We start from the raw sequence: 18,545 nt of genomic DNA on the forward strand, positions 1-18,545 counted from the left end.
ATAATCAATCCAATAAAAACTGCAACGAGATACAAGCGAAGCACAATTGGGAAAGATCCAGAGTAAGAGAAGTACAACTATTACAGTGAAGCAAAACAGTGCACATGTGATTTTTCAAGTGAGTAGCTTAGTAAACCCGATACTGTGGCTCAGTAACTAAAACATGAGCATGTTGCTACTCTACACGATCCCCCTGGTCTGCAGCCATTGGATTCCAGAGTGACACTGCTGCACGTTCATTGAGACCGTCTTGGCAGGAGGTGTTCAGCAGCTTTGTGAGCCACAGCCGAGTCTTGTGGTCACAGATCAACTCGAAAAACATCCACACCGTCCCTTTAGAAGTTCCTGGTCCTGCTGACCCACAAACCTGTTGGTCTGTGTGCTAGCCGAGCCCTCAGTGATACCATCAGACCCTTCATCGTCTTAATAAGATTAATTTGAACTTCTTGCTCCTGACTTAAACGTTTTGGCGCTTTAACTGTGGTATTTTGTAAGTGAAATAAAATCCCAAACTTGGGGTTTTAAAAATACGACAAAATGCAAATATTCATTTACTCGTCTCTGGAGCCGATTCCCTCTGTTCAAAGGCTTCGCGTGTTTGCTTAGAACATGCATCGCTCCTGGTGGAGCAGGAGGAGCCTCACCTGGTCCGCTGTACCAGGGGTCGGCCTCCAGCGGGATGGGGGGCAGGACCGGGGGGAAGGTGCCGCAGTTGGACTCCACCAGCTCTCCCTGCACGGTGAGGTTGAACTCGGTGCCGTTGGGTCTGAAGTAGAACTTGAGCGGGGCGATGTTATTGAAGCGCACCCCCGACAGGCAGCCGATCAGACCCGGGGAGTTGTGCCGCTGGACTTCGTAGTCGATCTCGCCCACCTCTGCAGTTCGCGACCGAACAGGAACAAAACCCCAGAGGTTATCAGTTCACATCCGTAACTGTTCCCCTCTCTGGTGCTTGTGAGATACAGTCCTCTACTGGTGCATCTACGCTACCGTTTCATTACAAACCGACATGAAATAAGTGCAGTAAAATGCCAAAAATAATTGTAGTAGCTCCTCTGCGTCAGTGATGGTACAACTTTCAGGAATTCTCTGTTTTTTCATATACAGCACAGTATGCCTTAACACATACTGTAAGTCCAATGGGTTTTGCTTTTCCCAATATGCAGCTAAATCAGCACAGCCTGGTGCTCAGGCCCCTACTTCCCTGAACCAGGTAATTCTCCCAGCATCCTTTGTGTAACAGAGCAGCACCTCCCAGACAGCACAGAACTCTGCTGGAGTATGCCAAAAGGTCAGGCCTCCCTCCACAACAGAATTCCACACCAGGCTCCAGGATCCATGGCTTTTACGTCACTTTTCTGTGTAAGGCCCTGTGCGAAGTGTGGGACTCTCAACATTTTACCATACTAGTAGGGATGTCATTACTCCATCACATCCAACAAGTAACACCAGTGAGCCATTCAATTTAAAATTCCACCTTGTCCTGGAATATTCCCGAGGACAAGAGGCTTATGAAGTTACCCAGCAGTGTTCCAATATGGATGTGAATCCCAAATGTAAGAATGAATGGAATCTGTATTGGACAAAGCACAACCTGGACACCTGGGGAAAAGAGTAGACCAACAGGGAGGCCATGTGGAAGATGGGAAGATGAAATGAAGAAGTCTGCTCAGACTCGAGGAGCAGAAGATGGGAATCTGTGAGTGGGCCTGGGACAAAGCAGAGCTGAAGGTGGCGATGGTCACAGTCGTTTTGGGGGTGCATCTTACCCATCACCCTTCCAAGAAAGAGGGACTTCGGGGAGTCAAACTTGGTTTCTTGCAGCACAGGGATGGATTCCCAGATTGGGGCTGTGTAATCCACCTGCAATTTAAACACGAAACGGGACGAGACAACTCAGAAGAACACCCAGGGGAAAGCAATGGCAAATGTCACAAATTGAGGAATGAATTTTGCGCGGGACTGCAGGGGTCTTGGGTGAGACCAGAAGCCTCTTCGATTGCAATTTTCAAATGTTCAAATTTTAAGACTAACAGAGGATTAGGATTACGATGTAATAGTGAAGGATGGACTTGGCAGTAAAGAGATTAGGAAAATACATGCATTTCCAGTGTGAAAATACATGCATGGAAGAATGGTGAAGATCAAATAGAAGGACATTAAATTATGTTATAATATATTACATATTACTATATTATTTTGGGAATATTAAAGAATAATAGCTCCACTAACTACAAACATAACCCACAGCAAGTCTCCTGCAGATATTTTAATTAATAAAAAACACAATTTTCCTTTTCTAATTGTATCTCATTATTTTCTGTGGGCCATTAATTAATCATGGGCCTTTTCAAACGAATCTCAGAGAATGAGGTATACTCAGTCCATGTGCATTTAGCCCTGGGGCTGTAGAGCTCTGAGGGATATTCACTGATATTCCCTTGCAGCGAGTCCGACACTTGAGACCTGTAACTGGGGAGGACAACTGCAGAGCCGCTGGTCTGTACCTGAATGCGGATGTATCTGTCCGTCCTGGTAATGTTCACAATGTGAGGGTACCCGTCAGCCAGGTTCCTTGAGGACACGAGGTATGTATGGGCGAATAATCCCAGCCTGTACTTCAAATCCAGGCTACCTGGAGGAGGGTTACAAAAAAGCTTTAGGACTCGTTTAGTTTAAATCCACCTGGTGATCTGCCCTTTGTTTAAGTCTGAGCCCCAACAACCTCTGTCGCAGAGAAGAACGAGAAAAGGTAAGTATACTCCCGTTTCTTAATTCACCAGATGAAGTGAATTAAGAACCGTTGATGGATTCTGTGGTGCAGCAGGAAGAGGCTGCCATTGGACAATGTGGACAATAAACCTGTGTCTTTCCAGATAAAGGACTGAATGGTAGTGCAACACCAGATAGATAGGAGGGGCCTTTCCTGGGTGTCCACACACTGGCCAGGGAAGGTCAGAGGTCTGCTAGGAGAAGCTGGAAGATTACCAGATATGGGCCTCAACCCCTTAGCCCCTTCAAGAAATATAGCTTTAGCACAAATTCTAACAGGTCAAGAATATAAGTCACAGAATACTTGCATTCTGTAGCTATCATGCTACGGTAACCCCAATATGTTGTAAAACTTTCAGGTCTGGAGGCAGTGTGCTGGGTAGTAATCTCTTCACGTGAGCCTTAGAGGGTGAAAACCAGTTAAGCTGCAGCTACAACAGTTGCAGTAAATAAAACAGGAGATTTTCCATACTCTGGGTCCTGAGAATTATCTTTCCCACAACAAACCAACGACCCTCTGGTCTGAAGCCACAAGTACAATTCCACACTACTGCTGGTAGGTTTGAACTGGATTTGTGTTTCCTCTGCCCTCCTTGCACAATCAGCTACTGTGGTTTGTCCAACACCTGACAGCCTGTGGGTGTGCTACTCGAGGTTTCAACTCTGCTGCTGGGGCATCAGGCTCACAGTGTGAAAGTGTGTCAGATGGCCTGACAGTATGAGCCTGGGATGACGCATGCAGTTTTCGTGTCTTTGTGTTCCACCAGCAGGCCTACGGTAGCTGGGAGGAGAAATGGGTTTCTCAGAAATGATTGAACAGAACTGATCACTGTCATATTGACTTCCAGTCTGCACCAGTTTGATCACTATGACTGTGCCACAAGTTTGAAAAGATACTACTTATTTTCTGTTTCTATAGAAAATGCCAGGCAGCCCAGTGGAACAGTAGTTAGCATTGCTGCCTCACAGCGCTGGAGCCCTGGGGTTCTGGGTTCAATTCCAGACCTGAGGGTGCTGTCTGTGTGGAGTTTGTATTTTCACCCTGTGTTCTCGTGGACTTCCTCCTGGTGCTCCGGTTTCTTCCCACAGTCCAAAGACCTACTGGTAGGTAGGTCTGGGAAAACTGGCCCTGATGCTAGTGTGTACTGTATGTGTGTTTCTGTGTCTGCCCTGTGATGGACTGGCATCCTGTCCAGGGTGTATCCTGCCTTGTGCCCCCTGCTTGCTGGGATAGGCTCCAGCTCCCCTGCGCCCCTGAATTAGATGAAGCACATTAGAGAATGGATGGATAGATAGGTAATGCCATCATTCTTAAAGTCATTCCAACACATCTCACTCGTTTTTCACATTTAATTTCTAATAAGAACATATGAATAGTGTCGCCCTTCTTATGTTCCTATTCTAAACTCAGTCTGCAGTGGCTGGAGATCAGCGTACGGACTCGGAGCGAGTGGGGGTGTGGAGTGTCGATGCTGGCGGGGGGCTGTGCACCGCGTTCCAGTTACCATCGTTTTTGAGGATGACGGCGATGAAGTCCTTTCCGAAGGAGCTGACGTAAAAAAGCACGGCCGGCTTCTCGGTGGTGCTGAAGCTCAGCTCGATCTCCTCGCTGGTCTGGTTGTAGCCCAGGCTGAAGTTGTAGGGGTCCAGTGTGTTGGCGAACCGCGCATCCTCCGAAATCGCCTCCGTGCGGATATTGTAGCGCAGCCAGGTTCCGGCCCCGAAGTAGCCTCCAATGTCTGGCAAAAGAAAAAAAAAAAGAGAAAATTCCGGGTAAGGATTTCACAAATCTGGATCACAGAAGGGCCAGAACTGTTAGTGGGTTCAGCGGTGTTTACATCTGAGATCAGTTGTCTGTTTTCTCAGGGTATCATCATTCCTTCCATGAACTGAAGATTTATCTGGGCGCCAGATGGAGTCATTCATTTTTTTCACTCCAGAGCAAACTGTTTTTTTTTGAAGGTTTATGTGAACTAGCAACAGCACAAGGGGGTAAGTATTCACTTTCACAGGTTCTGCTGGATATGATTTAGAAATCAAAAAGTTTGAGGTGACTGAATACTTGATCAAGGAGTTTGAGAAGTTCTTATTTTAACTGGCAAACAGTTATTGCGGTCACTTCTGGTGTATTGTGCACACCCAGATTTACAGTGTGTATAATATCTATAATATAGAAAATATGTAGTTTATTTTGACTTGATCCTTCGGGTCACTGATTTTAGTCTCTTGGGGTGTTCAGAGACTGTCCAGCGGGTCCCCAGAAAAAAATGGGGAAACTTTTCACCTCCTCAGCCCAGCAGTGAACAGAGGGTTTGTTACCCTGTGTTTCTGCCTTTTAATTTAATGTCTCCATTGTAACAATGAATGGATTCACTTCAAATTATTGACTTCATGCACAAATGCGGGCTGGTATACGATTTTAATGAGCGTAAATCGCACTTTATAAGTAGCAATGAATAAAATATTTACAAATGACAAATATTTGACACCAGCTATTGTCAGTGTTATTAATACAATTAATAATATGATAATGCACTTAATCATTACTAAGTTTCTCTTAGTACAGGGTTATTGAGACTGTATTACTCTTCTCTTATTATATTATGTTTTGAGGGGTTAATGAATTAATCATTATTCCCTATTCTGAAGTTACTGCAGAAGTTTTATACTGAATAAACTAAGCTTGTTGAAATATAAAATTCTGCTCAGGAGAGTCTTCTTTCACAATTACTGGCATGTTGCCCACAAAAATACCCACAACAGAGCATGCAGCAGAACCCACAGGGACACATGAAGTGCACAGTGCCTCCTCAGAGATTAAAGGAGGCCGATAAGAAAGTGCTGTAGTAGAAAAGAAATGTACAGCAGATTCTTATCTCAGGAAAGTTGCAAGTCACAATTCTGGGGCACAAACCAGTGAGGCCAGAATGTGATTTTCAGGAAGGAGTCCAATTCCTCAGGCAATGTACTGACAATGTTCAGATTGTTTGCAGTGAATCTGGCATTTCTAGCTTGCTCTGGTGGCTGTAAACGCTTTTTAAAAAGAAGCTTGTAAGGGCTGCAGAGCACAGAGAAGTCTTTACCTTTGGAGCAGTAGAACCCTTCGAAGGCAGTGCTGTTGCAGTCGCACAAGTAGTGTCCATATTTCTCCACGCATCGGCCCCCATTCCTGCAGGGCACTGTGGCGTTCAGGCACTGGCCTGTACAGTTCAGCCTGATCCCCTCCTTATCGCTGACTTTCCCTTCCAGGTCAAGGGTCACCCCATTCATCCGTAACCCCCGGAGACAGCCAAGGTAGGCTCTGAGCTTGTGCTCGGCGGCACCTGATTGGAAGAAACAAGCCAAGCCTTTGCACTTCAGTGACACTTTAATTGTACACTAAATTGCTGTAAAGGCATGTAGGTTTAGGTAGAAAAGCACAAAATTTTGACGCTTTCTGTTTAAGTACAATAAACCACTCTTAGGTAACTATACGTTAATTTTCTGCCTTAGAGGACTAAGGCACAAAATGGACTTGTTAAATGTTTGTGTTTTATTGTACTTTCATATACTTTTTCAAACAAAAGCTTAATTGTATTATGAATAAGTATAAAATACATACAAATAAAGGGTGTCTGCAACAGTTTTTGTAGGATACCAGCAATTCTGTTCTCCTGGTGGAACATGAAATCCCTGAGTTACCTGTACACACACTCATTTCAACATATCTCGGAACTTCTTGTCTCTATTAAGAAAGAGATAAACCCTGGTTCCAAATCTGTAATTTCTAATCAACATGACATTTTTTTGTATATTCTGTATTTTTAACTTATTTTGAGTACACTGTGCTACAACAATACCATGTATCATATGTTATATACTTGGCATGTAGAATATGTCTTTCAAGGAACATCTGTCAAAAATGTGATGTTGGTAGACCAGTTGGTGTCTCTCCTCCTTTTAGAAAAAGAAATACCTAAACACCCTGAATTCCTAAATTCCAAATGCCCCAGCATCGTCATGGGGGGCAGTGTGCTGAAGGAAAAGCCATCCTTCAGGTGAGAAAATGAACCAAACTCCTGAGTACTTGTGGTTAGTAAAGGCCACCTTTTGGACAGTTTGTAAAAACAGTTGTGCTAACCCCTGTCTAAACTCCCTTTCAGACTTGAATAGCTGATAAATTTGCCATGCACTTGAATTGAAAAGGTGGTTTTCACTATTTTCCACCTCATGTAGTATATAGTAGGTTGGGGCACCCAGGTAATGCTGTACTTCAGTGGAGAAGGAAGTCTCCTCCCCTTCTGGGTAAAAAACTGTACAAATTCAAGGATTTATCTACTAGCTTTTCTGTTTCAGAAATACAATTCAGGTAGAGACTTTCAGTTGGTAAAATGTTACATACATCAGCTTAATTGTACTGTGTATCTGCCTGCCCCTAAATCTTGCCTTGCAATAGGTAGCTCAGACATGCCCTGCTGCAGCAGTGGAGCACTGCTCATGTTTACCACCCCAGACGCACCCACAAAGAGAGGCTTGGTGAACTCCATGGTGACGTAGGTCTGGGGTGGGAATCTGCGCACAGCCCAGGGCTGGTAGTCCACCTTCAGCCGGGCCAGCTTCACGTTAATCTCGGCCTTGACGTGGTGCCAGTCGTCGTCGTTCAGGTGCCAGGGTGACTTGAGGGTCACGTTGATGATTCCATCGCCCACGCTGAAGATGAAAAGCAGCTCCGTGGTGCCTTAATCACAGAACAAGACGGCTGATTAGACCGTGAAAGAAGGTAAAGAAGCTGCTAGGTTTTTTTTCTTCGGAAAGGTTCCTGAGTGCAACGTGCTCTCAACAATTACAGGAAAAGGAATTTACATGCACAACATCTAATATCGCCTTATTAAGGTTTAAACAAAATGTTGCCTGTTGACCTAAAAATGATGATCTCATCTGCTTTGTGAATACGGTAGGTTTAGAGCATTTACTGCCCTTTGCTTCTCTTCTGAAAAGGTCGGACGCTTGCTTTGCCTTGATTTGCCTTCTCTAAGCTGGGAGGAGAGGCTCTTTTGTTTCGGGAGCAGAGGAGAAGCCGCCTTACTGTTGAGCTCCACTCGAACGAAGTTGCGGTGGCGTTCGTCAGAGTTCTCCAGGAAGACGCCGTGATCGGATGTGGTCTTGAAGTAAAAGGTGATGTCGGCGCTGGTGCCGGGCCTGAAGGTGGGGAAGACCATGTGCGTGGCTTTTGTGAAGGCCACAGTGTTCCAGGTGTTTCCTGTTGGGGAATAAAAAGCAACAGAAATCGTCTCTGTAGCAGCAAGAGATCAAAACTTCATGGGGTCACAGGCAATCAGAAATATCACCGACTCAATATCAGGGGACAGTAATACATTGTTCACAGAAAAATAACTAGTGCCTAACAGCACCAAGTAATTCTTTCAGATTCAAAATGGCCTCTTTTGGCTTTGTGTTATAGATCACTGCGACATGACTTACGATCTCCGAAGCAGCGCAGTGGCCCAACGCTGAACTTGCCCTCAGAGCCGGTCCTGTTGGTGTCTCCAACCACCACCTGAGTCACGGGCATGTGATCCCTGTAGTTCAGCAGCCCCCTGTCATAGTGCCTGGGTGGAGAGGCAGAAATATCAGCAACGCTGCCAATACCATTCGGGTGTCAGCTGAGAATGGTGCACTTGGAGTCGAGGCAGATCTACGATATCGATGTCGCCCAGTCGAAACGTTCCCTCTGACGATCCTTTATTAAAAATGCACGCGTCAGAAAGGTTGGTGGATGACATTTTTTTTTTCTACAAACCAAGAATCTGGACAAAAAGCTGGGGAGGGGGACAAAGCCATTCCCAGATCTGCACCTCATTCCAAGCGCAGTTGCAATTGGGCAGAATTGCATGTCCTCCTCTCACCATTGCCTGTAATCGGCGTCGCAGTTGCAGGAGAACTTGATGTCTGTGCAAGTCCTGTTGATGCCACAGCCACACTTCTGAATCCCAGGAAAGGAGCCTCCCCAGTACATGTGTCTCTCGCCATAACGGCCAATCCAGTAGCTGAAGGGCTTTCCAGCTGGGAAAGGATAGAGATAGAAATGATCGACACAATCAACCAAAAGGGCTCCTTTCAGTGAGAATCCAAAGAATCCAAATCCAAAGTAATCCACAGAACGCAACTGCTTAGCGCTGTGATTCCTGATCCTGCGGAGTCTGCAAGTTTTCAGTTCTCTTTAGAGCACCAGCACCTGAAGACTGTTGTGCGGTTGTGTCCAAATAAGCCGATCGAGAGCTGATTGAGGTGGGCAAGTGCTGAGCTGGAATGAAAATACGCAAACACACTTGGCCCTCCAGAGCTGAGACTGGATACACCTGCATAAGCGAAATTGCTCCCAAGTGCATTTTAAAAGCTTTATTACTGCTAATTGGTGAAGCGACACCAACGAATGAAGCAAGCAAGTCGGTAAGTAAGAATGGCTTTTTTTTTCTAGGAAAAATGGATCAGCTCTATTTAAATATTCACCTGCAACAATACATAGCATTGTAGGTTTTTCTGTGTGCTTAAATTACAGCAAGACCCCTAGAACCAACCCAGCATTTGCCAGGAACTGAGTGAGCCCCAGGTCTGCTCTCCGTTTTCTTTTTTCTCAAAAATCTACACTAAGAGGAACAGTAATGGTAAACATTTAAAATCTAAATGGAGTCCAAAGTGAGTATGGAGATGAAGCCCCGTCTTCACTACCAGGAGTCCCAATCCCAACAGGGTCAGAAGTGTGAACAGACTTACAAGGAGTGTTGAGGAGCCGCGACTTGTAGCACGAGTAGTCAATCCACTGCTCACAGTAGCTCGAGGTGTTGGCCAGAGCTGTCACTTCGTCCCAGGAGGCGTTGTAGTATTGCACGTCGCCGATGTAGGGCCTGTCGGCGCGGGAGCCCGTTACCTTGGTGGCCACGATCCTGCTGTGCCTCACTTCCGTCCAGGCCTTGGTTGCTAAGGGACAGAGTGGGGCGTCTCGTCAGGACGGCCTGTTTCTGCCACAGGAGGGGGGCAGGGAGGTATGGGGGCAAACATAGTGCCCGATTCCCTGTTTGTAGGCACAGTGCCTAGGGCCTACCAAACTTTTAAGGCCTACGAAGGAGGGAAACACTAGTGACTAACGAAAAACGAGCTGAAACAACATGCTTGCGGTCGACTCTAGGTGCTCCAAGTATATAATCATGCGCTCTCTAGCGGCTGTTCTAGAAACTAGAAGTACCGAAGAAGGTTGCTCAACTCGCTCCATCAATCACGTGGTTCAGCATTAGACTAGCTTAAAGGGCATCATACATCATTCAATTAGCGTTGACCCCTCTTTTTGCACATTTGGGAGTGAAAGTGCCTAGGGCCTACGAACACCACAATCCAGCCCTGGGCAGACCAGTGGAGCCGATGGGAGTCATCCCTACCTCTCATGTTACAGTAGACTACAAAGGGCTTCAGAGGGCCGCTCAGGTCCGGGTCGATGGTGTAGTTCCCTGAAGACGTCTTCCCGTTGAGCCGGTACGCTTCACATGACTCTTTGTAGACCGCTGAGAGCACAGGGAAGCAAGAGCTGCAGTCAGGTCACATCGCTTAGGCAGGAAACAAGTCAGTGCAGGCAAACAGACTTCTAACACACTGAAAACGAGTATGTAAAAATACAATAACACCCAAAAAACTGGAACAAAAAAGTGTTGGAAGATATATATGACTCTAGGAATGACTAGAGAAAAATAAACAGCATTGTAATCTCTTCCAGGCTTTCTGTACTTGCCTGCTCAACATTTAGCCCTTCTTCTGTGCTCAGCTGCAGTACTTCAGTACAAAGAGCATCTAAATTGCTATACTGCTTCTGCTAATTACCAACTTCAGAAATGAAGCTGCTGCAAAACTCTCCAGATGGAGCCAGATTAATTCTCTGGCTCGGGTCTCAAGACCATTACCTGCTGCTTAGAAATAAGAAACTCATGATACAACTCCACATGGAATTTTAAATTTAGGGAGCTAGCTAGTCGTTTAATGATGATATTTAAAGAAGATATCTAGGGGCAGTTGTATTTTTGGAGTTTTACACCAAAACCAGCTGCAGTCTGTGTCAGTCTTACCGTTCACCTATGACGAGACACAGCAGAGATTATAGTTCCTGTTTGAAAACAATTAATCATACCATAAAACTGTCTACAGATTATTTTCTTTTGAGCAAAAATGGTGGCATGCTGTTATTTTCTTAGATCTCAAAAGTCAATGACATGTCAGTGGTGAAGTGATATGGACTAGATTCCTAACATTCTCTGGAAATGATAAAAGGAACAGTGGCTCTCCCACGTTTTGGCGAGGACACCCCAAGACACCACAGAACTCACGTACAGTACACTCACATTTGTGGCACACCTCCCCTTTGTACCCCGTATTGTCACAGAGACACATGAAGTCATCCCAAGACTGGATACACTTCCCCTCATGCTCACAGAGGTTCGGGGTACACCTGGGGGTGACCCAGACACAGAGAAAGAGAGGAATAAAAAGAAGAGGCAAGAGTGATTACTCACTGCAGAGAGGGGAAGTGCAAACAGATTGATATTTCACGGCTGCTTGAAGACCACTCAAGCATTTCGAAGGATGTTACAAGGCCTGAAAGGATCAGAACCAAACAGCCTGGCATGCCTAAAGTAGCTTCCCTGAGCCCCACCAATGAGTGCATTGCAAAATCTTTTAGCATCTTCAACAGGCTTTAAACAGACATCCATGGAGCACAAAGTATTCTACCGATCTACAGAGAAGAACATCTATGTGGGTCGTCTGATCTTATTGTAGACCATGCTCAGAGTTGGTTGGCCAATGTGGAAGCAGTAAGATTAGATAAGATCACTTTATTGGCCATATACGATTTCTTGCATTAGGAATTCGTCTTTTTGCACACCCCAGCTTGCTCTCCATGGGACACAGACAGGGAGAGAAGCTTGGGGTCAGAGCACAGGGTCAGCCTTGCTCAGGGGCCCAACGGAGTAGGATTCCTCTGCTGGCCATGGGATTTGAACCGGCAACCTTCCAGCCACAGGCACAGATCCTTAGCCAGAGTGCAACCACTCCGCCCGTAATTCCCAACCTCTTGCATGTCCCTGTCCTACCGGTCACTGATTCCGCAGGTGCCCAGCAGGAGCTCAGAGTACCGGCCCCGGCGCCACTTCAGAATGATGTCAATGTCCACAGGATCACCATCGATGAAGATCTGCTGCATGCAGCCATGAAAAGCCTTGAGCTTGGTCTCACATCTTTCGCCATTATTTCCCTTGGGGCATCCTGAAAGCCAGACAGGAACCCATGCGAGCAGAGATGTCACCAACAAATGGTATGTAAACCATAGAGTTTCCAACAAGTTCCAGCAGAGCAATGTGTTCATTAGTTATATGATTGAAATATAATACCAACGTCAAAAACTGAGCAGATATAGTGACTATAGTAATAAAAGATTTGAATCTCTTCAGACTCAATCAAGGGTTACCATGAGTTGACTTGGTACAAGAATTCTGATCCCTAAAACAAGATGAAAACGGCATGCATGTCTTACACCAAGAGCAGTGAGTTTTTGCAACTGGCTACCAACCCGTACTGTGTTGTGATCCTTCAATAAACCACTTATACTGTAAGATTGTCCAATTAGTATTCTGTTAGCAAAATAGGACATATAGGACAACAGGACAAAATAGGATTTGTCCAGTCTTTTATGATTTTTTTTTACCTTATTTGTTAATGCTAGTTGCTGGAATAAGACATGGAATAAGCCTTTACCTATTTCTTTGCAGAGTACACAATTACTATCTGCGGATGTAGGTCATCCCTTTGATGTAAGAGATCGGTGTCGCTCCAGTAGTGTCACTTAGCTGCGGAACTCCAGAATGGAAAGACCAAAGATTCCAAAGCCAAGGGTAACCAACCGCTAGTGCGCTGCTATTCCGCTCACCTCCAAAATAGTAAATGTCACCGGTGCGTATGGTGAAGACACTGGTGATCCGGAGAGGAGAGCCCTCGTTCTCATCGATGATCACCGTCACAGAGTTATCCCTGGCCACCAGATCCACCATGTGCCAGAATCCATCGTTCAGACGATATCCTGGTGGCACAATGTCAAAACCGTAAAGAGGTTTGCTGTGGGATCCCACGACGCACAGAAAGAGTGAGCAGTACAGAGTAATATGATCTTTGGGAAACTCAGACTAAGGAGAGCTTATAGTTTAAGGGAAGCAAAATCTGCAAAAAATACCATGGAAAACTCTCATATGGAGACCCATAAGGCTGGCCTTAAATGCTGGATTTTATGATATAGAGCATGATCTTTGAAATGAAAGTGCAGGCTGAAAAACTGTAGAATAACAGGAATGCTTTGCTTTCTGTGTGCATGGCATTTATAGCTCGTGGTGTACGTAGGATCAGAATGATCAGTGAAATGACTAATTGCGTGTCTGGGGTTTTGCTGCAGCTCTGAGAAGGATGAAAGCATAGACATTGATCAGGATTCACTACGAATGAGACAGGTGAGAGGTACCTGCAGCAAATTTCAGCTGCTTGACCCCAGGCTGCATCAGAGTGATGTTGACCTGGCCTTCACTCAGGCCCAGCTCCAGGGAGCCGAGGTTGTCTGCAAATCTGGTGTACATGAGCAGGCCAGTGAAGTCCCAGGACCGGAACTTGAACTTGACAGCCATTCGGCTCTTTCTGTATAACCCGGGAACCTGGAGGTAGTTGTTGATCCCTGCGAACGTTACGGGCTTCAGCAGGATGTCCTGACAGGCGTAGCGGATCGTTTTCTAAGAGGGGGGAAAGGAAACAGCCATGGATTCATTCCAGCTCGGGGTAAGAAGGTTAATTTCACCCTGGCTGCAAGGCTAGAGACAGACCTGCAAGCCTACTGTACTCATTCTGCCTCTCTAGAATCTTGTTACAAGTCCTATCCATGAAAGGTACATTTTGTTAGTAAATAAGACACAGACAGGGAAATATTGCAGTCTACTGATGCAGGTGGGTCTGTTTTAGTGTAATGTATGCTAAATGCTCCACCTGCCGATGAGGGAACCGTATCTGTGGCATCTTCCTCTGGGCCAGGTCAATGATGTTGATCCCGTTGTAGAAGACGTTCTCCAGGCAGCCTCGGAAGTTGGGTGTGTTTGGCAAATGTGGCTGATTAGGCTCTATTACTCCTCCCACGTACACCTGGGGGCCGAGGACATACAGCTCTGCTTAGCACGTATTACCGATTTTCTGTGCAAGGTCTGATCCTCTAAAATAGCGCTTAATGCATTTCAATGTAATGCACTCATGTAGCAAAATGTAACCTAAACAAATACGAAAAAGCGTTAATGAGAGCTCACTTGAAACCTCTTCAAACCAGCTCTGCTGATCCTAGATCTGAGAATCAGGTTGTTGGCTTTTGTTTGCAAAGAAAGTGCAGGACAGAACAAGCAACAGCTTGTTCAATGAGTGCTATCCAAATTACTGCAGACGAGCTTTGCCTAAATGAGTAAATAGTAACCTCACAACCCTGGGCAGGAAATGGCTGAGCCTCTGGTTTTCCCGTCTGATGCCAAAATCATGGTGGTTTTGCCACAGCAGGATCTATTCTATTTGGGTCAACGAAGCCCTGACAATAATAATGCCCAGTACCAGAATACACTGAGGTAATGGTGATCTCCCACCTTTAAGCTTTCTAGTGTCCCTTAAATGTGCATGGCATGCTCATGTTTTGCTGCACCTCTGGTCTTCGCCACAGTGTAGCACAGAAAGCCCGCCTGATTGACAGCATTCTGGCGGCTGGTGGTGCCCTACCTGAGTGTCCAGGTCAAGGTAAGCGAAGTCCCCATACGTCAGGGCGCTCTCCGTGTGGCTGTCCACTGTCAGGTTGACGTGGCGACCATAACGTTTCACTGTGACGTAGTGCCAGTGCTGGTCGTCCAGCAGGTTTCCCACAGTCAGAGTGGTCAGTCCTGATATCCCGTGGACGGTGCTGTTCCCTGCAGAGAAAAACTCACTTGAAATCCACATCGGGGATAGGTGACTGCGACACAGCGGAGTATTTGTTTTTCTAAACTCCACTAGTCCCCCCTTAGCGAATCCCAGTGTCACTGTGTCTCCGCCTCGCGCGAGAGTGCAGCGCTTGATGGCAGTGATGTCCGCCTGTGAAGCCCCTTTCCTGTTCGGTTCAGTCTGGATGCCGTTTTCAAGTGGCCCATTCTTTCCCCTGCCCAGTCTGGGCCCTGCTGTCAAAAGCAACTTTTTTTTTTCTCGGTTTTTGGCCTGGACCTCGCTGTCAAGTGGAGTTTTTTTTTCGTTTTTCTTTTTTAAACCTTCCAAGCTGACCTCACGCCAGTGCCTCTGCCCCCTCAAACGGGTCATTGTCTTCGTTCGGCGTGCGCCACCCCTCCTTCAAGCCCGCATTGTTATAGTGACTGCCTCTTTTTCATTTAAAATGGGGAGTTTTTACTGAAAAGACTCAAGGCAATTTCAGTGATTATGACTCTATATACCAAGCCCCACAATAGAAAAACAACCGCCAAGGACAGACCAGTTTTCGTTCAACACTCCAATGCCAGTTCTATAGTCATGAGTCTTTTGTATGAACATCTGCTTCAGGCCCTGCACTGTGAACAAGGCCATGGCAATACACAGCAGTGATTGTGTCTTGACCTGCTCTGAGTTAAGGGAGGATAAATGTTTATCTCGTTTGAATGCCTTTGGTAATTGGACGAGAGCTACTGACCCAGGCTGATGTGCAGGTAGAGCCGGGCATTCTTCAGCTCCAGGGTGAAGACGTCCCCCTGAGACCCCTCACTGTGCAGAAGCAGCCCTTCGCGCTCCAGGGTTTTGAAGTTCAGAGCGATGTGGTCCCTCAGGGTCCTGTTAGTCCTCCGTGGAAATTTGTAGGACACCATGTCATCTCCGTCATAAGCCATAACGTAGGAGTCTGGAAAAGCCAAGGGACACATCCAGGTAAAGGGTCATGCACAGCACACCCCATTGCCTGTAACCTGTACTCCAAGTAGTAGTAATAATACTACTCCCCTCCACCACTGCCAATGTGTGGCACCACCTGGATGATGCAACAGCAGTCGAAGTGCACCAATACACTCACCACACATCAGCTATTACTCGAGAGAACAGAGTAATGAAGCCAATTCAAAGAAGGGCGTTATAGGAGGCCATGATTGGTAAAGGCCAGGGAAAAAATTGGCCATTTAAACCGGAATTAACACCCCTTCTCTATTTTAGCAACACTCTGGGATTTTTTAATGACCATGGAGAGTCCTTTAGCCTCTCCCCTCTCCTTTAGTCCTTGCCCCAGGCAAATGGATACACTCTCTTAGTGATCCGCAGTGAATGGTTGTCTCAAGGAGCGTCACCTTCCTGGCCAGAACAAGATTCGGATCTCAATCGGATTGAAAACCTTCCAAACTAGCGGAGCATGCAGTTCAATCCCAGGTACCATTGCTTCTGCTATCACCTCCACTGCACCTATGGCAACAACAATCCACGTCCGGACCAAGCCTGTTCCTGTCATTTGCCAAGTCTAACATGTCATTTGGAGGAGGCTCCTAAAAGTTTGACCAGGGAAAGCCAGGTTTTAACAAGAATGAGAAGTCCTTCTGACTTCCAGGAACTGAATTTGAGACCCTACAGTAACACATGCATGGTCTGTTTTGTACTCTTGAGTAGGTATATTTCTATATGCACGCACATCATTAACAAAGCTGAGGTTGGCATAAATGTACCATCATCTCTATCCCTGTGACCACTTACTTTTTTGCACAGCCATTTACAAAGTGTATTTCATCAAGGGCTGATACAACACCCAGTGAGGTCTGGTGGGGGGAGAGGAAAGTGCCTGGCTTACATTCTCCCCATCTGCATGCAAGTAAAACCTCTCAGTGGTTTCAAATTGTGGCCACTGGTGATTCATTCTGGGAATGAAGCCACGGCGTCGTGAGAAAAGGTTAATCAGAGGGGTGTGGATTCTGCTGTCGGCTACCCACTAAGAGCTTTGGGTTCTCAGAATGATTGGGCTTGCCTGTGAGAAACAGAAGAGTGTACAAAGAGCAACTCACCATAGGAACAGCCATAGACCTCCAGCCTAACCCCAATCTTGCCTGCAGGGTTCCACCCCAGAGGCAGGAAGCGCAGATGCTTGGCAGTGATAGCATGGTGAAAGTTGTGCCTCTTCACCTGGTAATAGTTCCAGTTCCCTGAAAATGTCTGACAAAGCAGACAGCATTGCATTCTTAATCATAATAATTAGATTACAAAACAGTCCTCTTATTTCTAAAGAGTGGTGGTGCCTAAGGCTTTTTTTGCTTTTTGTTTTTCAGGTCGGAATAGTCTTTAAAACAAGGTGCTCGGGCGGCGAGCCGCCTCCGTGTGTTGGTGGCGGAAAAGGTATGAGTAGATGTTACTTCCACGCCGGAAGGCAGAGAGAAAAAATAACATTTCTCCAGGTGTGACATGCATTTACATTTACTTGTTCGCTTGCGATTAGAATTTCGGAGTTTATGCTTCGTTCTGAAATAAAACACAGCGACTACCCATGCGGGATCAGACTTTGAGCCAAAAAGCTTTCAACCTCATTCTACAACTGGAAAACGATGTGCTGTTCTAACAGATTGTTGTATAGCTGAGTTCAGAAAACTGTTTTGGGTCTACTGCATGTCAGGTATTTGGTTTTGCCCAGATAGTATTAACAGAACCTAATGGCCAGATGTTTATCTGCGAATGCAAGCCTTTGGATGCCATTAACAATTCTCCTGCAAACCCTGCCGAATGCTTCGAGTGTGTGTACGACTGCCCCAGGCCACACAAGGAGCCCAGCTCCCCTTCCCTGTACTCACCGAGTTTCCCCCTCTCTGGATGTATGGTGTCCAGGCATCGGGCCGGTCCCCATACAGCAAGGTGTACTTCGTCACCCAGTCGTAGGAGTTGAAGGTGCCCTGGGTGGAGATGCCAGTGATTCTGTACTTATGATTCAGGTTGATCTGGAGCCAAGGCTGACGATCTCTGGGGGCTGGAGACCAGCCACTGCTCCCTGCAACAATCCCACACAAAACGCAAGGTTTGGAGACAGTGAACTGTCAGCTGAAGCCCCACCACTGCTCTCCTGAAATGTTTCAATTTAGAATCAGCAGTTCCTTTTCCTTATAAGCTCCCTCATTTGGAATTGCATCTTATTCATGACTCCCAGGTATAAAAGAGTCTCATGCTAAGTGCAAGAAACATGAAAACAACATGGGAGCATTCTGAGGAAAACGCACAGTCTTCTCCTTCTCTTATTGTATGCTTTGTGAGCTTCCAGTGCTGACAGCTGACTTGAGGTACCTGAGGGAGGACAGATGTAGTTCTCACTGACAAAACCACAGTTGTCTGACAACCAGGTGACTGTTGTGCAGCTGGTTCAGGACATCCTGAAGGGTTAAACATCAACCAAGACACAGTGGTGCATCAGCACCTGGGCACACCCAGTAACAGTCAGCTAGGGAGGTAACCCAGATTTGAACCAGGGATCACCAAAGACTAAAGAGCCCGACCTACACTATGGGTGCCTCAATAGCGTGAGCCTCAATCTATTTCTATCTCCTATTTCTCCATTCCCCCCAGAGACACGGTGCTGAATTCTGATACGATACGGCCTAGTACCAATGAGCTCAATACCTGTTAATGTACAGTATATGAGCACAGTACTCCACAGAATCAGACTGCATGCAATGCAGAAGGAAGAAAACGCCATCAGGTTAGCAAGATTAAAAATAACA

General features: G+C 46.2%; 1 protein-coding gene across 1 annotated transcript in view; it reads right to left on the reverse strand.

Annotated features, from left to right (window-relative positions):
* The window catches only part of cntnap1 (contactin associated protein 1), a 36,600-nt gene that overhangs the window by 6,136 nt on the left and 11,919 nt on the right, over positions 1 to 18,545 (reverse strand). Inside the window, exons 3-22 of the mRNA XM_088622947.1 lie at positions 17,628 to 17,821; positions 16,851 to 16,998; positions 15,509 to 15,712; positions 14,578 to 14,762; positions 13,813 to 13,965; positions 13,301 to 13,562; positions 12,719 to 12,868; positions 11,886 to 12,057; positions 11,136 to 11,242; positions 10,185 to 10,307; positions 9,526 to 9,729; positions 8,658 to 8,814; positions 8,233 to 8,360; positions 7,838 to 8,011; positions 7,271 to 7,489; positions 5,856 to 6,095; positions 4,278 to 4,511; positions 2,508 to 2,635; positions 1,770 to 1,863; positions 645 to 875 (exon numbers count right to left, since the gene is read on the reverse strand). Of these exons, the coding sequence (XP_088479073.1) occupies positions 645 to 875; positions 1,770 to 1,863; positions 2,508 to 2,635; positions 4,278 to 4,511; positions 5,856 to 6,095; positions 7,271 to 7,489; positions 7,838 to 8,011; positions 8,233 to 8,360; positions 8,658 to 8,814; positions 9,526 to 9,729; positions 10,185 to 10,307; positions 11,136 to 11,242; positions 11,886 to 12,057; positions 12,719 to 12,868; positions 13,301 to 13,562; positions 13,813 to 13,965; positions 14,578 to 14,762; positions 15,509 to 15,712; positions 16,851 to 16,998; positions 17,628 to 17,821 (3,507 nt within the window). The remainder of the gene's footprint in view (positions 1 to 644; positions 876 to 1,769; positions 1,864 to 2,507; positions 2,636 to 4,277; positions 4,512 to 5,855; positions 6,096 to 7,270; positions 7,490 to 7,837; positions 8,012 to 8,232; positions 8,361 to 8,657; positions 8,815 to 9,525; positions 9,730 to 10,184; positions 10,308 to 11,135; positions 11,243 to 11,885; positions 12,058 to 12,718; positions 12,869 to 13,300; positions 13,563 to 13,812; positions 13,966 to 14,577; positions 14,763 to 15,508; positions 15,713 to 16,850; positions 16,999 to 17,627; positions 17,822 to 18,545) is intronic.

Source organism: Lepisosteus platostomus, chromosome 28 (assembly GCF_059453375.1).
Source record: "Lepisosteus platostomus isolate fLepPlt1 chromosome 28, fLepPlt1.hap1, whole genome shotgun sequence".
NCBI lineage: Eukaryota > Metazoa > Chordata > Actinopteri > Semionotiformes > Lepisosteidae > Lepisosteus > Lepisosteus platostomus.